This window comes from Chanos chanos, chromosome 8 (genome assembly GCF_902362185.1).
Source record: "Chanos chanos chromosome 8, fChaCha1.1, whole genome shotgun sequence".
Lineage (NCBI taxonomy): Eukaryota > Metazoa > Chordata > Actinopteri > Gonorynchiformes > Chanidae > Chanos > Chanos chanos.
The window spans coordinates 18,547,286-18,567,521 of record NC_044502.1 but is presented as its reverse complement, the minus strand read 5'-3'; the positions used below and the strand labels follow the sequence as shown (position 1 = coordinate 18,567,521).

Here is a 20,236-nt window from a genome sequence, read left to right as displayed (position 1 = left end):
AGACAGTGTGGAATAAAGGGAGTGAATGTGTATGACAGGGAAAGAGTTAGGGAGGCAGTGTGTGTCAGAGAGAGAGAGAGAGAGAGAGAGAGAGCGAGAGAGAAACCGCACAGTTTCAGCATGTTAGACATTGCTCTCTCTCTGTTTCCTGTGATATACCTCTCCGCTCCACTTAACCCTGTGCCTGATGCAAGCTATCACCCTACTGATGCATGTGCACACACTTGTTCTCACTCTCTCACACGCACACACACACACACACACACACACACACACACACATACCCTTTAATGGGGCACACTACAGTTACAGACTTTAGCCACTTGACTGAAAAACAATATTTCCACACATAACCATTTCAGATAAGTTCCTAAGCCTTCTATTTAATGTGATTTTTCATAATTGTCTCATTTCACCTGATAAAGGCACTCATCATTCATCTGACATCAGGTCCTGCCTCAGATAGCGACACATTTTCCACAAGATAACATGATGTTGAATTTTTTTACACTACACAGAAGTCAGACATTGTCCGCTTTGAAATATTTCTAAAATATTGAAGTAATTATTAAGAAAACAGCTAATGAATGAGTGGTAGCTGCGTCTCAATGAAGACGCAAACGTGTCATTCATTTACGGTAAACTGTGGGTACAGAGCTCCACTTAATACCATATTGGCTACGGTAGGTGTCCCCAATGTTTTCTGCCCTGATGCGATAGGTCGCATGCACCGCGGCTGGGAGGAGTTTAGAGTTCCGGTTGTCAGTGTGGGACGCGTGATGTAGCTGCTAAGTTGAAAAAGTTTCTGCTTGAGCAGGTAATTGCAGTACTGTGCGTGAATTGAGGGTCCCCTGTTGTGCAGCTTTGAGGCTCATCGTCCTATAGCCTAACATCTCTGCAGAAGTTTTAATGTCCTCCGCTCATTGACGAGAAGTGATGAAACTTCGAGACTGCGGTAAACATTGTTTTAGTTCTAATTTTTCTGAAGAGAAAAAGTGCGAGTTCATAGTATTAGGTACAACATTTGAGTTTCCGCTTTATAAAAGGTTTTAGGTCTTTCTCAAAGAGCATACAACAGCTGGATTGAAAGATAGTGCGGTTTTTTCACCATGTTTCTACATGTGGGATAATGTTGCGTTTATTGAGCTACCGTTTTTATCACCTTCTGTTGAATATTCGGCCAGGAATGATGGTAACGAAAGATGATGGACGTAAAGGTGAAGGCGAGAATGGTCGTTTTCGTTATCAAAGTTTTCTTAGTTTTCATTTGCTGGTGCCGCTGTTTTCAATACTTATGTTTTACTCAAATGACTTAGAGTAACACTGCAATCATCCTCATACATCTTAAATTGCCATTCAGTAATTTTGCATAATTTCACACGACTTCATTCATTAACAATTTCTAAAAATTATTGGAATTCACCATATATAACTGTCTGAAGAGAAAGAGATTTAATTTAGTCTCTGAGATGTTGTTACATCACTCATTTATATACCTATATAATACTATGTATATATATATATATATATGTGTGTGTGTGTGTGTGTGTGTGTACACACACACACACACACACACACACACACACACACACACAATTATATATATATACACTGAAATACTTCTCTTTCTGTCTGCTCATGTTTATGTTTAACACTGGTTCTGACTGGATTTGATGTCCAAGATGGCCTCCTAACGCACTACCCTCCACGTCTATTAACCAACTTACTCCACCACCCCTTGATGAATAATTTAACTGATTAATTTAAGAGCTACTCTGTTTTGTGGTCCCTAGTTGAGTTACATTGATGAAGTTGCATTGCTCACAAAACTAACTGGTTAAAGTAGAGATGCATGGACATGTAATAATAATGATAATAATAATAATAATAATACAAGTTTATTTAGAGCCCAGTATCACTATTTATATTCTCAAAGGGCTTTACATGTCCGTAACAAAGTCAAATCAAAATGATATTATTCATAAGTTAGAGAAAATGGATAAGTCTTTAGTCTGGTGTTAAAGGTATGGAGAGAGTTTGCCGCTCTAACTTCTTTGGGTAAACCATTCCAGAGGAAGGGAGAGCGGTAGGAAAAGGCGCGGTTGCCAGTGGACTTCTTTTAAACTCTTGGCACGACTAATAGTGAGCACAGGGTGCGAGGGGGTTATAGGGTCTAATTACGTCAGACAGGTAGGAAGGCGCAAGCCCACGTAGAATTTTATATGTTAATAAGAGGACCTTAAAATCTGCCCTTGCATGAATTGGAAGCCAATGAAGGGAAGCCAGGACAGGTGTAATGTGGTCAAACTTCCTTGTTCTGTCAGAATTCTGGCAGCAGCATTCTGGACCAGCTGAAGACTTTTGGCAATAGAGGCATGTCCCTTCAGCACAAGCAATCTGTAAATTCATAATGTTCTCTTGTTGTGTCAATCATTAAGTGACTTCACTCTTTTCAGTGTCTCCTTTCTACACTACACAATGTGTAACCTGGTTCATGTGTTTCTGAATCACTGTGCCAGACTTTGGCAGGTGGACGTAACCAAAGGATGGAACTCTGGCGTCTTTTTGCAAGGCCCACATGTTCTCTGTAAAAACAGGGGCGAAGCAGTCTTTACAGTGTCAGTGTAGCTTTGATAGAAGCACAAGTGACATAAACAAGGCTTTTGACGGAGTGAATTATCTGTGTTTTGAAGAGAAGCGTTTGTCCCACACAGATGGGAAAACATGCTGCGTGCTCCGCTCTGAAAGGCCTTTTTTGTTTGGTGTCAGTTTGTTCCGTGTGGCTTGTGTGTACTCTGTCAGGTGATGTGGTTTGCATATACTGGGTGATCGTTTTGTGCAAGGCCAAAAGGGAGAGGGGAAAACATGTGTTAAACAAAAGTTGTACTTGGACATAAATAATTATCTAGGAGGTATTTGCATGTGATCCTGATGGGCTGAAATCCAACTCGAGTTGAGCTTTGATAGGTTTACCTGACAGTATCCGTTTTCACATGTACAGTGGCGAGGAGACCATTCTGGCACCATGACACAGGCTTCAGGGTTTTAACTAAAATTCCTGGGAAATGGCCAAAGAAAATGCACAAAATGTGTTTACACACACACACACACACACACACACACACACACAGACAGGTTGCTCAAAGAGCCTTTGTTTTGATGTCCCTTCAGGTCCATCTATGTTGAGAGAATGATTCAAAGTTTTGGGGTTTTTTACACTTTTCCTTCTTTGCTTATGAATCTCATTTTACCTTTGCCTCTGAATAAATATTATAGTACATTTGTTAATTTGTCAGAGCGAAGGGAATGTTCAAGATCTGTCTTTTCTCCACCCTCACTATTGAGTTGATAACCATTCCAGCTTATCTTCCCTCCCTCTCAGAAAATTTCAGTAACTTTTTATTTCTCCTCTTTTCACTCACTTTCTCAGTGTGATGTAACTCCTCTCTGTCTGTGTCTGTTAGATCAGTATAAAGCTAATTTCATGGTGGCTTTTGGAGAGCTCTGATCATAGTCACAGCTAGATTAGCCCACAGAAGCCACAGAAAAAGGGTCTTTACTACAAATTTCCTCTACTTCTCTGTTCAGGTCCTTTGAGAGTGAGAGAGGAGAGAGCGAGAGGGAGAGAGAGAGAGAGAGAGAGAGATATGGCCCTGGAACAGAAAATATAGCCTACTAACAGGGCAGACAGGGAGAGAGAGATTTGCGTTTGATTTAGTTTGTCAGTTCCAGATAGCATTTGATAAGATATTGGCTGAAATAGAAAAGCTTGAACTGTTGTCCCAGTCCTGTTCTGTAAGCTGTCATCCCTCAAAAGGCCACTTTATGTTTCAGCGACAGATAACTAAAGACAAAAGGACAGAACGCATTAATGTGACAGACATATCGGCCTTTATATCTAATTGCCAGCTGTTTGTGCAAGAAGTGAAAAGGTGAAAGAAAGGATTAAAAATTATATTTGGCAGAGCTTGTAAATTCCTGTTTTGAATAACTGTGAAATTATATAGGTTTATATATATCATATTTACGGCCTGGCATGTGAACATTAAAAAATGTTTCGAATCTGTACATAAATTATGGAGAAGTTGGGTTGGTTTAAAACGGGATGAAGAGTAATTTGCGGACTGTTTTATTAACTGTGATGTGGGGTGGGGTACTTCACACGTTGTAAAAGTCGTGTGAAGTCGGTTGTGTTATGAAAAGTCAAGTCTGCTATGAGAAGTCGAGTGTGTCATGTTTACTGAGTGTGCTTAGACTGACTGTGAACGATGCCATGCCGTGTGTGTCAGCTTCCTAGCAGAGGTCATATGAATGCTACAGAATGCTACCATATTCCTAGAAAAATTATTCAGTTGAATTATTATTAAATTAAATTATTCCTAGAAAGAACATCATACTCCCTTTGTTTTTTGGTTGTTAGGTGCTATACCTGTGTTGTATTGCTCCCACAGCACAGCTCAAGGGCACTTCTAAGGATTCTCAGTCTTCTCATGTCAGTTTAGCTCTTCACGTGTTGAGGGAAGTGTCAGTTAAATGAAAAAAATGTAAACGTAATCTTCTTTAAGGGAGGGAATGAAGCTATCAGTATTTTATACAGACTAAAGTAGAGTTTACGCAAGCCGTAAATGTGGAATGTCAAGCTGAAGTCTGGTTTTTGATATGTAAAGCTAGAGTCTACTACTACGCCTGTCAACTGATTGATTGATTGATTGATTGAAATTAAGGCTATAACCTAAACAGGACACTTGACTGTTTTATGCATGGACTGTCTTCACTCACAATGAAAGCTTTGTGGTTCATGTTCTTCATGTCGTAGACCATCTGTAAAATACTGTGATGAGTTTGGTTAAGAAACTGGTCAGGATCCTCCGATGGTTTGCGTAGCTTTGCACAGCTTGAGTTGGGGCTCCAAACAGAGCACTGCACTTTGACACCAAGTGACAACATGACACCTAAAACTAATACCTCTAAAACCAGCCCGTGTAAATCATGAGTAAATCATGAGAGAGAGAGAGAGAGAGAGAGAGAGAGAGAGAGAGAGAGAAAGAATGCCCGCATGCATTTCTCTCCTACAACACATAATTCATATGTTATCTGGAATGAATCATTAATTTGCTCTATTTAAGGGATGCAGACCATCTGAATTTGAACTAAGGTTTACGTGTAGATAGGGCCTGAGTCAGGTCGTAGTGCGGCATGAGAAACTGCAGTGTGCGGACAGGCCCAGGTCAGGACGTCTGTGTGTGTGTGTGTGTGGTTGTCTGACTGCGCACTGCTACACTGCAGCCTCAGTGTGCACTCACAGGATATTTGCATTCTTCCACATGCATCTCTCTGCTTTTCCTTTGAAGTCACAGCGGTCTGCTCAGGAATCAGCCGTTTAGCGCAATCACTCATTCATTCACCTCTTCATTAAGAACCCCTTTTCCCACACTAGTCTTTGGGCTCATACATGTCATCTGTGTAAACCTCTGTGAGGTTACCAAATAGACTGTTTTAACTTAACATTACGTGAACAGAATTGTTACAACGTCTGTTTCTTTGCATCACTTTGATAATGTAAGGAGTTTGTATTGACTGTACTTTTTGCAGTGAAATGCCTGGAGTCTCATTGGAGTGTTCTGTTTGTGATATGTTTCATATGTGTTCATGTGAGTCTGCACGGTGGTTGAGGCTTTCGCTTGACATGCGGTTTCTGGGTAGTTCAAAAGAGTGTGTGCTGATGACAGTATGGACAGTCACTGTGGGCATGTTTGACGTCTAAAATGCTTAAATCAGTAAAAAAAAAATACGGATTTACTCGGGAGTCAGTGAAATGGCAGTGATATAGCACCAAGCTCCCCTCAGAAACCTACCACAGCCAAATTTCCTTTTCATCCATGAGAGTGAAGAACCATCATCCTGCTTTTGGGTCACAAGGTACCTCACCTCATCGTTACAGACTGTTCTTCCCTCTGGCTCCCTTCAGTTCTGTGTTTTATACCAAATGGATTTGTGCTGTTTTTGAAGTGAAAGCAAAATGTGAGCTACAGATCCTGCTGAAGTGTGAAAACAGTGTTGACTTAAGGGCAGGAGGGAGAAGTTTTGTGTGCAGTTCCTGTTTGGGACAAAGCCAGAAAGCCATGGGGACAGGCAGACAGCGTAACAGAGTGTGAGTCTGGCTGGATGCTCTGTTATAAGGGGGAAACTAAGAGGACTTTGTGCTTTTGTAATTGACTTTAATTTAATCATAATGTCTCCCCATACTGCTGCTTTTCTTCACTTCCTTCCTCTTCTCATTCTTTCTGGGCCTAATTATCATCCTCTCTATCTCTCTCTGCCTCTCTCACTCTCCCCCCTCCCTTTCTCTCTCTGCCCCTCTCTCCGCCCTCGTCCCTTTCTCTCTCTGCCCCTCTCTCTCTCTCTGTCTCTCTCTCTCTCTCTCTCTCTCTCTCTCCGTACAGAACTACTGTTAGATGGTTGGGAACTTTTTTTTTTGGTAGTATTTTAGTTGCGTGTGTGTGTATGTATGTATATATGTATGTATGTATGTATGTATGTATGTATGTGTGTATATATGTTTGTGTGTATGTGTGTGACCTAAATATCTTGATACTGATACTAAACGATACCACGATAAAAACCTAAAACAACAGGAAAAGTAATGGAATAATAGATGACAGAACATGGAACTAAAATTCTTGGGGGTTTTTTATTATTAATTGAAGAAAAAAAGCCAAAGCATTTTGACAATATCAGTGCAAGGCAGTGGAAGATGTACAAAGAAGCCATAAAACAACAGGAGTGAATTATTGTGTCATAGTGTGTTCATACATTTTAATATCCAACCAGGACTGGAGGAACTCTTAAGATCTTTGTTTGTTTGTTTTTTCATACATATAGGTGTGCTTTTGACAATGAATTAGTGCATTCATAATCAGGGCTGTGGAGTCGGAGTCAGGAGCAAAATTGGGTTAGTGGAGTCATAGTTGGAGTCTGTGGTACCATAAATTAAGAGTGTACTGACTCCACAGCCCTGTTTATAACATTAATAATTGAATTATTGTAAATAATTAGATCAAGGTTATAGTGTTATTAAAGCTTTTACATGGTATGCAGTAAACTGATGTCCCCTATACTTGAGTTTATGTGATTTCTTTGATAGTTAACTTTATATTTGCAACCAGATATCATTTATTAAACAGCATTTAATAAGACTCAGTACATCTCCCTGGCGGAGGTCTGTGCTCTACTGAGCGCATTTTCTAGAGATAGATAGAAATAATTATTGACAAAAATGTTCATGCCATGATTACCATTACCTTTTTTTCCCATTATGCGGACATTTTTTGTGCGCGGGCAACCACAGATAATCCACGGAACCATACTCAAACATGTATTTCAGTAGTAATTACCAGAGAGCCTTATAATCATAGCAGCAGAATCTTGCCAAAGTAAAATTAATTAATGTTTAATCCGCAGTTATTTTACAAAATCAGCTGATTAACACCCTATACCTGGAGGGTCTGGTGGTGGGTCTAATGTTGCAGGATCTTGATGTATTTAATCTCTTCAAGATTTTCCAGGTTCTGCCAATATGAAATTGTGATCAGTATAGCTAATGTCTCGCTAGATGGCTATAGGAGGTAATCCCTGCCAAAATTAAAATGAAAATGAATTTTGCAAAATAATAATTCAAACCTCGTTTTGACATTTTTTTTTCAATGCCTGCGTTCACATTTCCTGACAAAATAAGAAATGAAATTAAATAACTCGATTTTCATTTTAATTTTTACGACAAACACGAGGCTTTTCTGACAAAAATAAAAATAAAACATATTTTTGCTATTTTACTTCATTAGTTAGACCTTTCCTTTCAACAGATTTTGCGGTAGCAAATCAAATAAAATGCAAACGAAAAGACACAGTTGATAAATCTATGGCAAATTCCCGATTTGCGATTTAATTTTCGTCATCAACGCGCTGCATCTGATAATGAGAAAAGGCAAACGCAAACGAGCATTGCGTTATCGTTTCCCACTTTGCCTTGTCGTTTTCGAGTTCGCCTACATGTACAGGGCTGGATTAACATGGTCAGGGGCCCCTAGGCTACAAGCTGCTGTGGGCCCCCAACCCCCCCCAACACCCCCGTTCCCGGTCCCCCGTCTGCCCGTCCCTCGTCCGCCCACCTTAGGCTACATCTATTTCATCTAGCTAGATAGATAGATAGATAGATAGCCCTAGATAGATAGATAGGCCTAGATAGATAGATAGATAGATAGATAGATATTTTTTGTTTTGTTTTTTGTTGTTTTTGTGTGTTTTTTTGTTGTTTTTATTTTATTTTATTTTTTTTTATATTATTATTTTTTTTTTTTTCAAACTATTTTAAACTATTAAACTCTGGTCTTTTGGGCCAGTGAAACAGAACAGCTAAAATTCAAGGAATTGACAACTTATCACAACTAATGCAACTGAATATTTGAATGTACATGTATGATATATGTAGGCCAGATATAATGAAAGATATTGAAGACAGGGTAAAGAAAACTAATGATCAACAACAACCAGTGAGCCTATAATTCTATTTCACCCCAAAAGCCAGGATCTGAATTTAAGTTAGCATCAACTTGGCTCTGTCCCGCCGGCACATCACAGGCAGCCGCCTGATCAGATACGCTAGCGTTGCACGAGTTCGAATCAAAGGGGGGATCCACATGTTGCATTTCGGTGGAATTAGATGCTTGAGTGATACTTTCGGGATCGGGAATATCAGTGTCGTCGTCACTGTGTGTGTGTGTGCTTGTGTTTGGGTAACTAGTTGCTGGGGCATCCAGGAATAGGACGGGGTGGTCAGAAAGGGATGGTCCCTCGCCCTCATCAGAGCTAGCCTCAGCTGCTAAAGATGAGCATGGCTCCAGTGCATCCACGCTAGCTAGCGTGGATGCACTGGAGCCATGCTCACTTGCCGACTGGCATTCACTCGGTTTAAAAAATCCGGTCAGTTTCGGCATATTGCTCAAGAGAGCTTGGCCTCGTTGGGCTTTTTGCCGCTGCGCTTTGCGCTTTTGGGCACCGCTTTCGTATTTTCTTTCGCTCATAAGTACTGTCGCTGTTCAACTACAGACTGACACAGTACGTGACGCCTAACGTTTATATATGAAAGGCGGATTCCCCATAACCAATCAGTGTCCGGTTATTTAAATATTCATTTTGCGTCAATGAATAATACGTTTTTGTTTCTTTTGACCAATTGGGGGCCCCCTGTGCGGCGGGGGCGTGATTTTGAGCTAATGAATATGATATATATTTTTTTCTTTTGACCAATCGGGGGCCCCCTCCGAGGCGCGGGGGCGTGGGGGCCCCTAGGCTTAAGCCATATGAAGCCTGTGCGGTGATCCGGGCGTGTACATGTAAATATATGTAAATATATGTTGATTAGAAATGGATGTTGCCTAAAACACGGGCGCCAATGATGGAGGTCTCTTACCCACAAAAGTGCGCGACAGCCTAAAAAAACACCACACCGCGGATCACCTCGCTAATTTCGTCCTAAAAATTTCGCTCCGGGGGTGTGTTTGCAAAAACAGCAAGCAAGTCACCTAGGTCAAAAGTTTGACTGCTTAAATGAAGGTCTACAGTAGTCTGTTTGCCCCGACCAGAGCCGTTCAGAGAGATTTTTTCTACCGATAAGTTCACGTAACACATAAACAACAATTCGTGTTGATATACACAATAAGGTCGTCCATACATCTTTTAATCATATAGCCCACTTGTTTTCATGCTATACGTAGCCTTCAGCCTCTGCCATCTTGTTCAGACTTTATTTGTTACTCCCGCCTCTCTAGAGAACGTCACGTACCAAACACATTACATGCTGAATTGATTGGTTCTCTCCCTCATTGGCGTCCGTGGCAATTTACAATTAACATATATTTACATATATTTGCATGTAGGCGAACTCGAAAACGACAAGGCAAAGTGGGAAACGTTAACGCAGTGGTCGTTTGTGTTTGCCTTTCCATATTGTCAGATGCAGCGCGTTGATATCGGGACTTTGCCATAGGTTTATCAATTTTGTCTTTTCGTTTGCATTTTGTCTGATTTGTACCGCAAAATCTGTTGAAAGGAAAGGTCTAACTAATGAAGTGAAATGGCAAAAAGATCTTTTATTTTTGTCAGGAAAGCCTCGCATTTGTCGTGAAAATTAAAATGAAAATCGAGTTATTTAATATCATTTTTCATTTTGTCAGGATATGTGCGCACAGATATTGAAAAAGAAATGTCAAAACGAGGTTTGAACTTTCATTTTGTAGTTTTCATTTTCATTTTAATTTTGGCAGGGATTACCTCCCATAGATGGCGGCCTTGGGTAGTACCAGAGACAGAGTGCAACCAGAGTATAACCCGTAAACGGAGGAAATGAAATCTCCCGTTCTCTTCAAAATGCACGTCTTTGATGAGTGTGTGTAGGCCTACCGTTCTTTAAAAATAAATTTCGAAAATACTTGGACTGAGTAAGTACATCGCTAGACAACGAGTCAACTTGTAAACTATAGTGGGTAGGAGCAGGCGACCTTCTCATGATTACGAGGCCAGCGCTACGTTAGCTAGTGGTAGCTAGCTAATAGACTTCTATAGGAAGACATTGGTCACTTTAGAAATAAAATATGCGGCTCTGGATTTTCTGTATGATAAAGCGGAAGTCCTTTGTCATGTTGAAACTGCACCCGGCGATACAGTGAAATGAGATGAGACGCTACAGGTTTGCTTTGCCAAGTTGGACGTGTTGGCTCCCTTGGTCTGTGTAGGTTTAAAACATCTTTTATAGGACGGGTTTTGTGGTGTCCATGGGTTTGCCCTGACTGTCGGCTATGTAAACGAAATAATGCCAATAATTTGTCAGCAAGCCATGGACGATCGGAGAGGAGCACTTGCATTTGCAGCTATGCCTCTCATTTTGTCACCATGAACGCTGCAGCGTGCATACGAGAGAAAAAAAAACGGTTGGCACGCCCACTATGCCTGCAGGGAGTGGAAGCAGAGCGCTGCACACAGACACTGCCCTGCTGCCGCACATCGACACAACTCATAGAAAATACAGCTCTTATTAAAACACTGTATACCACCATTTTTAGCGGCAGGGTGTTGTGGTACCTTCCTAGTATCGGTATACCGTGCAACACTAGTATGTATGTATATATGTATGTATTTATGCATGTGTGTATTATTTTGGTATATGTGCATTATGTCTTGTTTGAAGGGAAGAGGCTTATAGATTGTTGTAATTTGTGTTTCGCACATCATGTCCAATCATTGTTCACAACTGCCAGCAGTGAACTTTTAAAACTGCCATTGCTGTTGACAGGTGTTAGGGAGTGAATGAGTTGGGTAAAAGTTTGCATACAGTGGATGACTCCTGTCCGTTACCTCACCAGACACGTGGCCTGTGGTCATGTGTGGCACACCAAACTCTTTCACCAGATGTTTCAGATCTTCACCTGCACTTCGCACACTCTCTGTTTGTCCTCTCTGTGGTTTTATCTGGAGCACACCAGTTCATGAATCATCAGCCTCATCACACTCATCATCAGTATCTTTGACTGATTCTTTGTCTGCAGAAACACTGTCATACCCTACATGCATTCATATGTATATATTGTCATTCACATCTCTGTCCTGTGAGAAACAATTCTGTTCAAATGCACACCGGCTCCGTCACACACAGTGGTCAATGTAACTAACATCAAATCTTAAAACCACGTTCCAGGGTCCTTCAGAGGAACACGGTCTCTGTGTCTTGAGAGAGTGGGACGTTGTCCGCTCTCTCTTTGTCCTACTTTTCTTTCGCTGAGGAGTTTCCTCAGCTGAATGCTGAGAGGTGGTTTGACATTTGGCGTGTGTGTGTGTGTGTATGTAATAACTGGGAAATGCAGTCAGACTCGTGGGAGTGTGATCACGGGCATGCTGCCCATCTTACAATGCCTTTCACAAGAATTCAATCTGATGGCCGCAGCTGACGTCAGGTCTCTCATTTCCCATGTCTGTCACAGACTGTCTGAGCAGAGAATTATCAGGGTCCTTACAACACCCATTGCACTCTCCTCTTTCTCTTTCTCTCCTCCCCCCTCTATCTTATTATCTATCTATCTATCTATCTATCTATCTATCTATCTATCTATCTATCTATCTTTTTGCTCTGTTAAAAACTCTTATCTCTTCCCTGTAGGTAGCTGTTTGCTGGACTTAGGAAACCAGTGAAGGAATTCTCTTCTAAATCTCAGGAAACCAGTGAAGGAATCCTCCTCTAGATCTCAGGAAACCAGTGAAGGAGTCCTCTTCTAGATCTCAGGAAACCAGTGAAGGAATCCTCTTCTAGATCTCAGGAAACCAGTGAAGGAATCCTCTTCTAGATCTCAGGAAACTGGTGAAGGAATCCTCTTCTAGGCCACAGTACAGTAAGGGTAAGACCTTACACTACTATAGGCCTTTCAGTCTGTCTGTCTAGTCCATCAGCTTTAGCTTCAAAAGCTCCACAGGTTTAGACTAGGAGGTGCTGAAGCTTTTTGACATTGTGCGTCTGTGTTATACACAGAGTGTTTGCGCGCTAATGGAGGAAAGAGGAGAATATTAGTGTTTGTTTATGAAGATCAGTGCTAACGGAGGAAAGAGGAGAATATTAGTGTTTGTATATAAAGATCAGTGCTAATGGAGGAAAGAGGAGAATATTAGTGTTTGTTTATGAAGATCAGGGGCACTCTGCTGTAAAGCTGAAGAGTCCTCTGCCTGTATTTGAGGAGGTGCTCTCACTCAGAGATGGCTTCTGATGGACCACATTTGGTGGCACTTACCCTTGCTAAAATTACGACTTAACCACTGGTCTTAACCCCCGCCTTCAGCGGAACCTGTTCAAAGCACAAAGCAAAGCAGTGAAAAGCACAGATGTGATGTTTTGGTCTCGAGCTTTGGTACAGTGAAACTGACACTCTGTCTCTGTCTCTCTCTCTCTCTGTCTTTGTGTCTCTCTCTCTTTCATTTATTCTCTTATCTTTATGACAGTCCGTGGCCTCCTCCACCTCTCCATCTCTTCCTCTCTCACACTTCTCTTCTAGTCTTAATCTATCACCATGGAAGCCAGAGGGAAGTATGATTTTAATGGAACGGCTGAGGACGAACTCAGTTTCCGCAAAGGCGACATCCTGAAAGTGAGCAGCTTTTGGTGTTTTTTTTTTTTTTGAAAAGCAAGCACTTGTACACAGAGTCATGTGACACTCTCAGGCCTGTAGCTCCGAGCTTGGAGAGAACAGTCAGAGAACAGCTTAGAGTGGCAGTAATAAGTGCTTAGGGACACACACAGAATCCCTGACTTCAACACACTGCTGACAGAATGCATGGTTTTTGGCTCAGTGTGGGACAGAAGTAGAACATGGACTGGTTATTTTCTCTGAGAGGCATAGCTTCACTCATTCACTCTTTCTCTCTCTTTCTTGGTCAACTCTCATCTCTCTCCTCAGATCCTAGGAAGCCAAGATGATTGGTATAAAGCAGAGTTACATGGGCATGAGGGTTATGTACCTCAAAACTATGTAGATAGGCAGTTACCCAGGTATGTGTGTGTGTGTGTGCGCGCGCGCGCGCGTCTCTATGCTTGAGTGTGTGCGTGTGAGTGTTAAATGTTATATATGTGAGTGTTATATGTTATATGTTTAGCGTTCTCATGTCCCTCCTCAGCTGGTTCCAGGAGAATGCCTCGCGGAGTACGGCAGAGGAGATTCTCATGGGCAGAGACATCGGTAGCTTCATTATCCGCGGCAGCCAAAGCTCTCCAGGAGAATTCTCCATCTCCGTCAGGTGAGGAGAAGAGAGAGAGAGGGAGAGAGACAGAAGTGTGAATGAAGCTGTCCTGTCACCTGTAAGACAAGAGTGTATTATTAACCTAATCTACATTAGAGACACACCTACACATGATGGAGGGGGAAAAAACTGCCCACACTACATTAAACTGTCTCATCATATCTGTTATCACTGTTTTTTTTTTCTCTGTGACGTGAGTATGCTGTGAGTAATCTTCATGAGTTGGTGTTGGGTAGTGATGCTGTCATTCTCACCTCCTCGGAAAAGTAGTCCTCCAGTATCCCAGAGTCCCCTGCATGTCAGCTATTCATTGACCTTACACCCATATCCTGACAGATGTGAATGTCACATAAGCACTGCATTAACCTACAGCTGTTTCTGGACTCCTGCCAGAGAAAGCCGTGTGTTAGAGCTCTGGTCACATTGGTCAATGCACTTACGCATGGGCTCAAACCATCACAGCTGCTCCAGGTTCAGGTTTAGGCAGACAGGGGCAGGAGTCTCTCTCTCTCTCTCTCTCTCTCACATACACACACGTCCTGCCCCCTGTCACCAGCATGGGTAACCTGACCCACGTTCCATTTTGTTTGTATAGTTTAAAGGTTTTCCCCCTTTTTTTTCGAGCTATCAGTCTGAGACCAGCTCCTCTCTCATGGTTCTCTGAAATTAGAGCACACGTGCCAATCATTATGTGGTTTAAGAGAAACCAGGATTCCTCATCTGTGCTCAGGAGGTGTTTTGACTTTCTGTGATTTAGTGCAGAAAAGACTCTCAGACTCTGTTTTTCTCAGTATTTTTAAAATGTTGACTATTTTTGGTGCTCTTAGCCTGTTATATCCAAATTCACCAGTAGAGGGAGTTAGATTCAAGACTTGTGAAAAGGCAGGTTCAGATTTTGAAATGAGAATTTTAGGTATATGTTTTATGACCGACAGAGATGGTAATGTTTGAACCTATGTCACACACGATTGGATCAGTCTGTGTTTGTGTCTGAGTTTTCATTTGGTTATGTGTGTCATTTTGTGTGTGGAGTGATGGACTTTCTGAATATAAAAACCAGCACTAACATCCCCCTGTCAAACCCTCTCACAGACATGACCACGATGTTCAGCATTTCAAAGTGATGAAAGACAACAAGGGCCATTATTACCTGTGGACAGAGAAGTTCACCTCCCTCAATAAACTGGTGGAGTACTACAAGAGTGCCTCTATCTCCAGGCAAAGGGAGATCTACCTGAGAGATGGGAGCAAGGAGGACCCGCGACCCTCTGTGCCCCAGCCTGTAGGGAGAAACCTCCACACACCACACCTTAACTACTCCTCGCTCACTCAACCATTTATGATGACATTACAGAACACACAGAACACAGACACTGGGCCTAGATTCTATAGATGACTTTTAGATGGTCTAATGAAGAGAACCATATTTATGCATGAAATGTTTTCTTTAATCTCCCTCCTTCCTATTTATTCTATAAATCCTTCCCCTTTCCCATTTTCTCCTTTATTATAATTTCTTTAATGTGTTGTTACTTTCTGTTCTACATTTCAAACATTTCATGAACGAAGTTTCAGTTCCATGTTCCCAATGAATTTTCATTCTAGAAGTTTCATAATTTGTCCTTTTTGCTGTGGAGCAGAATCAAATATTAAAGTGCAGTGGATGACACACCAGTGTGAAACATATTGATTTTTATTTCTAAAATAGACTTTATGTCACAGCAGTGTAGCTTGTTTTAGTGGACTAATATTTCTATAATCTCTGTGAAGGTGAAGAGAGTCAGCGCTTCAGAAGGAAAGATTCACTCGCCAGGCCGTATGAGCCCTACCCCGAACATTGCCCCGACCAATCAGCGAAGACCATCTGACCAGCCTTACGCTCCCCAGGTACAGCATCTCTCACCTGTCAGTGTCTCCTCTGTTCATCTCATGAGTCCTCAACTCCTGTTTATGTCACTCAGTCAATTCAACTCAATTCAGTATAATTCAGTTCAGTCCAGTTTACTTCAGTTAAATTCCGTCCAGGCCACTTCCATTTAATTCAGTTCACTTCAGTTCAGTTTCGTTCAGGTCAGTTCCATTTCGATCAGTTTAGTTTACTGTAGACACAGTCATGCAGCATTTTTTACAGAATCATGGCCAGGGGATGTTGCATGAGCATTCATTCCATTCACTCATTCCATCAAACTGTAAATAAACAAGCAAAAAACATTTTGACATTGACTTAGAAAATCTGCTTGAAGTAAGTAAGTCTATGTGTCTTTCCAAGAGTCAGTTTACACTATGATTATACCGCAGTAGATGTTTTGCATACTTAACAGCGCAAGCGAGGTGATTTACATGTGCTAGCAAGACTCATGGTGTAAAATATAACTAAAAATAGCTTCTTTTTTTTTTTAACTTTTATTGCAAATGATTAGCTGTGTAAAAAGTGTCCAATGAAAAAACACAAACACTTCAGTCTCATCTCGGTTTTGTAGATCACGAGGTTTCGTAACCTTTCGATTGAGCTGCTTTTGAATGAGATAGCGGTAAAACACGTAAATGCTTGTCACCACAGCCCTGCCCTCCCGTGCATTAGTGTGGCTGCTCTTAGGCAACAGCACAGAGAGAAAGGTCAAGTTTCAGTGACGGAGAGCAGGAAAGTCAAAGTCAAAGAGTTTTATTGTCATTTGTACAGAACAACATAGGTCATCCTAACAATGAAAATCTTATGACATGGCTAGGTCAGGTATGTAGCACAGGACATATCCATATTATAAATACAGTAGAACAGTAAACAGACTGTCCGACAGACAGTGGTACAAAACAACATACAAAGGTCTGACAAAATGAGTGCAATGACAAATACGCAGATATAGCGGTAGTGCAGATAGGAGTAGTGCAAAGGAGGTTACTATTTACAGATACTCAAATGGTCAGATGCACAGAATTTCCAGGTACGTTTTAATAAATAACTGGAATTGGAGAAGAAAATTACAGTCAAAGGAACTTTACAGATACAATTCTACATAAATAACTCCGTGAATGTAGCATTTCTGTAATATATGGAGACAGACTGCCTATACATAAACACACAAAGGGCTTATCTAAAAAGACAAGACACGCAGGACAGGTATGTAAAGAGATCGGGTGTGGGGGGTGAAATGCAGAAATCTGAAATGTGTGTAAGGGTCAGAGTTCATAGTTCTGAGGTAGTATTCGGCAACACTTTCCTCATGAGCATTTTTGAGTCCATTTATTACTCCAAACAGTCCGTCTAGCGTGTGCGTCTGATCAGCCAGTGGGGGGATGTAAACCGCTGTGATAATGGCCGAGGTGAATTCATGATGCAGATAGAAGGTTCGGGCTTTAATGGTCAGGAGCTCCAGGTCTGGAGAGCAGTGTGATGCTAACACCGCTATATTCAAGCACCAGCAATAGTTAACCATAAAACAAACCCCACCACTCTATGTTTACCTGACTCGAAAGTACTGTCCTGACGGAAGATGGTAAATCCATCTTGCGTAGCAGTGGAGGTAGGTATGGTAGAGTCAAGCCAGGTTTCTGTGAAGGCTAGTACACAACAGTTAGCTATGTCCCATTGAAAGCTAATCCGTGCAAGGAGTTCATCCATTTTGTTGTCTAGTGATTGGACAATATCCAGTAAAACACTTGGAAGCGGCGGGTTGCTAGACACTAGGTTCTGCAAAGAATACCGAGGTGTTTCCCCCTCTTCTTTCTCCTATGACACTGTGTTTGTGTTTGTAAATACGGTGGCGGCGGTGAAATGGTGGGGGGATCCACGTCTTCCAGGTAGTAAAGTCCGCAATGAGCACCGTTCTAATGTACAAAAGAGTTTATCCCATATTAGATGTGTGACTTGTTTTCCATCCAAACGACACGAATAAAACATGAAAAACAACACAAAAAAACACAATTAAACAACGAGGGCTGCGTTCGCAACAGGGAGCCAAAGTCGGTGCAGCCGGAATTTACGGCACACCGGAATTTACAAAATTAGCCTGGAGCGCCGATAACAATCAGAAGTGAAATTTGTGTATTTAATATATTTTCTTTGTCTTCAGTATGCCCATAAACGACTACAGACATAGAAGTCTTGCCTAGTGGGTTTATGAAGGGGTATGGGTAGTTAAAATAGGAAATTAAAATAATCGGTCAGGGTCACACTGAAACCATTCATAGGGGGACGGGGGGTGGGGTGGTCATTTGGAATAAAGCTTGGCAGGAGGGATGATAGCCATTCAGATCATTGTATATATTTCATATTTGTAGGACTGAACCAAATTAAGTATTGAGTTGATCAAAACAGATAATTTACTTACACAAGTGACAAATTCAGAAGTTAACTGTACTAAGCAGGGCATAAATGAGGAAGGGAAAAAGGAATACATGGCATAACACAGATGAAAATTCTTATGCACTTGGATTCAGTCATTTAGACCATCAGCTGTCATTGAAATGCAGTCAGACCCATGAGATTCATTAAGTGTATAAAGACACGACTCAGTACTCCAAGTCATTACTCTGTAGCAGTAGTCTATGCTGCCTAAAAGATTTAATCCCTGTGTCTTAAATTCTGACTGTTTCTCACAGGGTAAGAGGCCTAGCACGGATAAGTCTAATACCATTGGTTCTGTGGGGAGGACACCTCCGTTCAGCAGTGCCCCTGTTCCCCGCAGGCCTGCAGAAACCTTACCTCCACAGGTACCTCAAAACCCCCTAAAAACTCTTCACACCCTTAGATATATCACAGCAACAACGTTTTCCCTTAAATTGTCTTTCAGTGCCTGTATTGTTGGTTAATAACTGTGACATGTGATGACCACTCCAGTGAGGAGAAATTTTGGAAGCTAGTTTGCCGCAAATCACTTTAACTTTTGCGGGCCTTTTTTGGCTGGTTGATCTTAGCCATGACTGAAAATGATGACTGCGTATGTGTTTGTGCAGAGGTCAACCCACATGCAGGTCAGAGCACTGTATGACTTCATTGCTGAGGAAGATGACGAACTGGGCTTCAACATCGGAGACATCATTGAAGTTCTCGACTCTTCTGACGCTTCCTGGTGGAGAGGACAGTTGCGTGGCAACGTAGGCCTCTTCCCTGCCAACTACACCATAAGATTTTAATGCCAGGGACCCCGTTTACAGTGACAGTCTTTCACTGGAACCATGTCAGAAAAGGAACTTAAACAACATGGGATGCTGGTGGATTGTTGATTTCAGTGCATCCTGGGAGCAGATGGATACAGTGTATGGGAACTTTTGAGAGACTTGAAAGTAATCTAAAAAGATATATGATGCTGTTTCTTTTGGCAATGTTTTTTTTTCTTTTATCAAAACAGTAAAAAGACTTCATCTGCTAAAGGGTTAAGTTCTTGTCATTTTGATGGGGTTTGAATGAAGAATATAAGGTTGTAAGTCATTAACGTCTCTGGGGGAGTGCCCGATCACATTCTTCAGATTGACATCACATGCCTGGTTAATAATCTTGTGGTTTCTCAGCTGACGTGAGCTGAGTGATCTGTGTTTTATTGTATCAGGAGAAATGAGGACAATCATGGTAAAATCAATGGTTAAAGCAATCTGATACAGAGTCAGATGTCTCTCTCTCTCTCTCTGTGTTTTTTTTTTAATTTAGCACGAAGCACTAACTATTAATACAAGCAATTTACACAGCAGTGCTACTCTGTAGTTAATTCTTATTTGTTTTATATGGTGCGTTTGCTTATCTGAATGAACTTCTACAATGATGGTATATGGCTAGCTGAAGAATCTCCCATATATTGTCTGCAATAAAGTGGAGGATATATACCCAGAAAGGAAGTTTTATATATCATTCAATAAATAGCATGCCTTTGTTAAACCTGACATCACTTAGGTCGAATTTTCTTGAAAATTTTGGCTTACTCTGTATCGCAATGTCATGGGTTATATAACAAAACACTGACTTGATGTCCCGCGATTTGTGTTGGGGGTATCGAACTTAACCAATGCGAGATCGAAGAACAGAATCGCTAGTGTGTACTGCCCAGTGATGTTCTGGATAATTCTGTGGTAGGCTATGTTTGAATAGGGTGCATGCGCGTAACCAAGGCGTAAACCAAAGAGCCCACGCGCAGCACTGAGGCGGTAATAATGACATGTGCCGGCTATCACACCATTTTTTTTTATAGAATAAATAATTTATTCCAGATAAACCTCTCTTGTGTTCCTTCAATTTCTGTCTCCTTAAATTTACTGCGAGTTCTGTCGTTAAAACAAAGGCAACCTTTCTACACGTGTTGCTCAGGTAACTCCACCTGACTGGGTTTTTTGTTCCTGAAACTCCGCCCACTATAACAGCTTTGATATTCCTGAAAGCCACCTGGACACTTGATATTATCAAGCAAGCGGTCGAAAG

The 20,236-nt window shown here is 41.4% G+C and overlaps 1 protein-coding gene across 1 annotated transcript; it reads left to right on the top strand.

Moving 5' to 3' along the window:
• Positions 1–874: 874 nt before the first annotated feature.
• Positions 875–19,977, top strand: grap2a (GRB2 related adaptor protein 2a). Its single transcript, XM_030781431.1, has 9 exons — positions 875–955; positions 12,209–12,443; positions 13,039–13,184; positions 13,494–13,585; positions 13,711–13,830; positions 14,926–15,115; positions 15,604–15,720; positions 18,430–18,540; positions 18,784–19,977. Exons 3-9 carry the CDS (start codon positions 13,107–13,109, stop codon positions 18,961–18,963), a joined length of 888 nt encoding a protein of 295 aa, XP_030637291.1. The 5' UTR covers positions 875–955; positions 12,209–12,443; positions 13,039–13,106; the 3' UTR covers positions 18,964–19,977.
• The last annotated feature ends 259 nt before the right edge of the window (positions 19,978–20,236 follow it).

What these genes read in the sequence shown, in the direction of transcription:
- grap2a (XM_030781431.1), top strand. Translation starts at nt 13,107, where the DNA reads ATGGAAGCCAGAGGGAAGTATGATTTTAATGGAACGGCTGAGGACGAA. An exon ending in GTAGATAGGCAGTTACCCAG is followed by an intron (nt 13,586 to 13,710) that starts GTATGTGTGTGT and finishes GTCCCTCCTCAG; the next exon opens with CTGGTTCCAGGAGAATGCCT. An exon ending in CAGAAACCTTACCTCCACAG is followed by an intron (nt 18,541 to 18,783) that starts GTACCTCAAAAC and finishes GTGTTTGTGCAG; the next exon opens with AGGTCAACCCACATGCAGGT.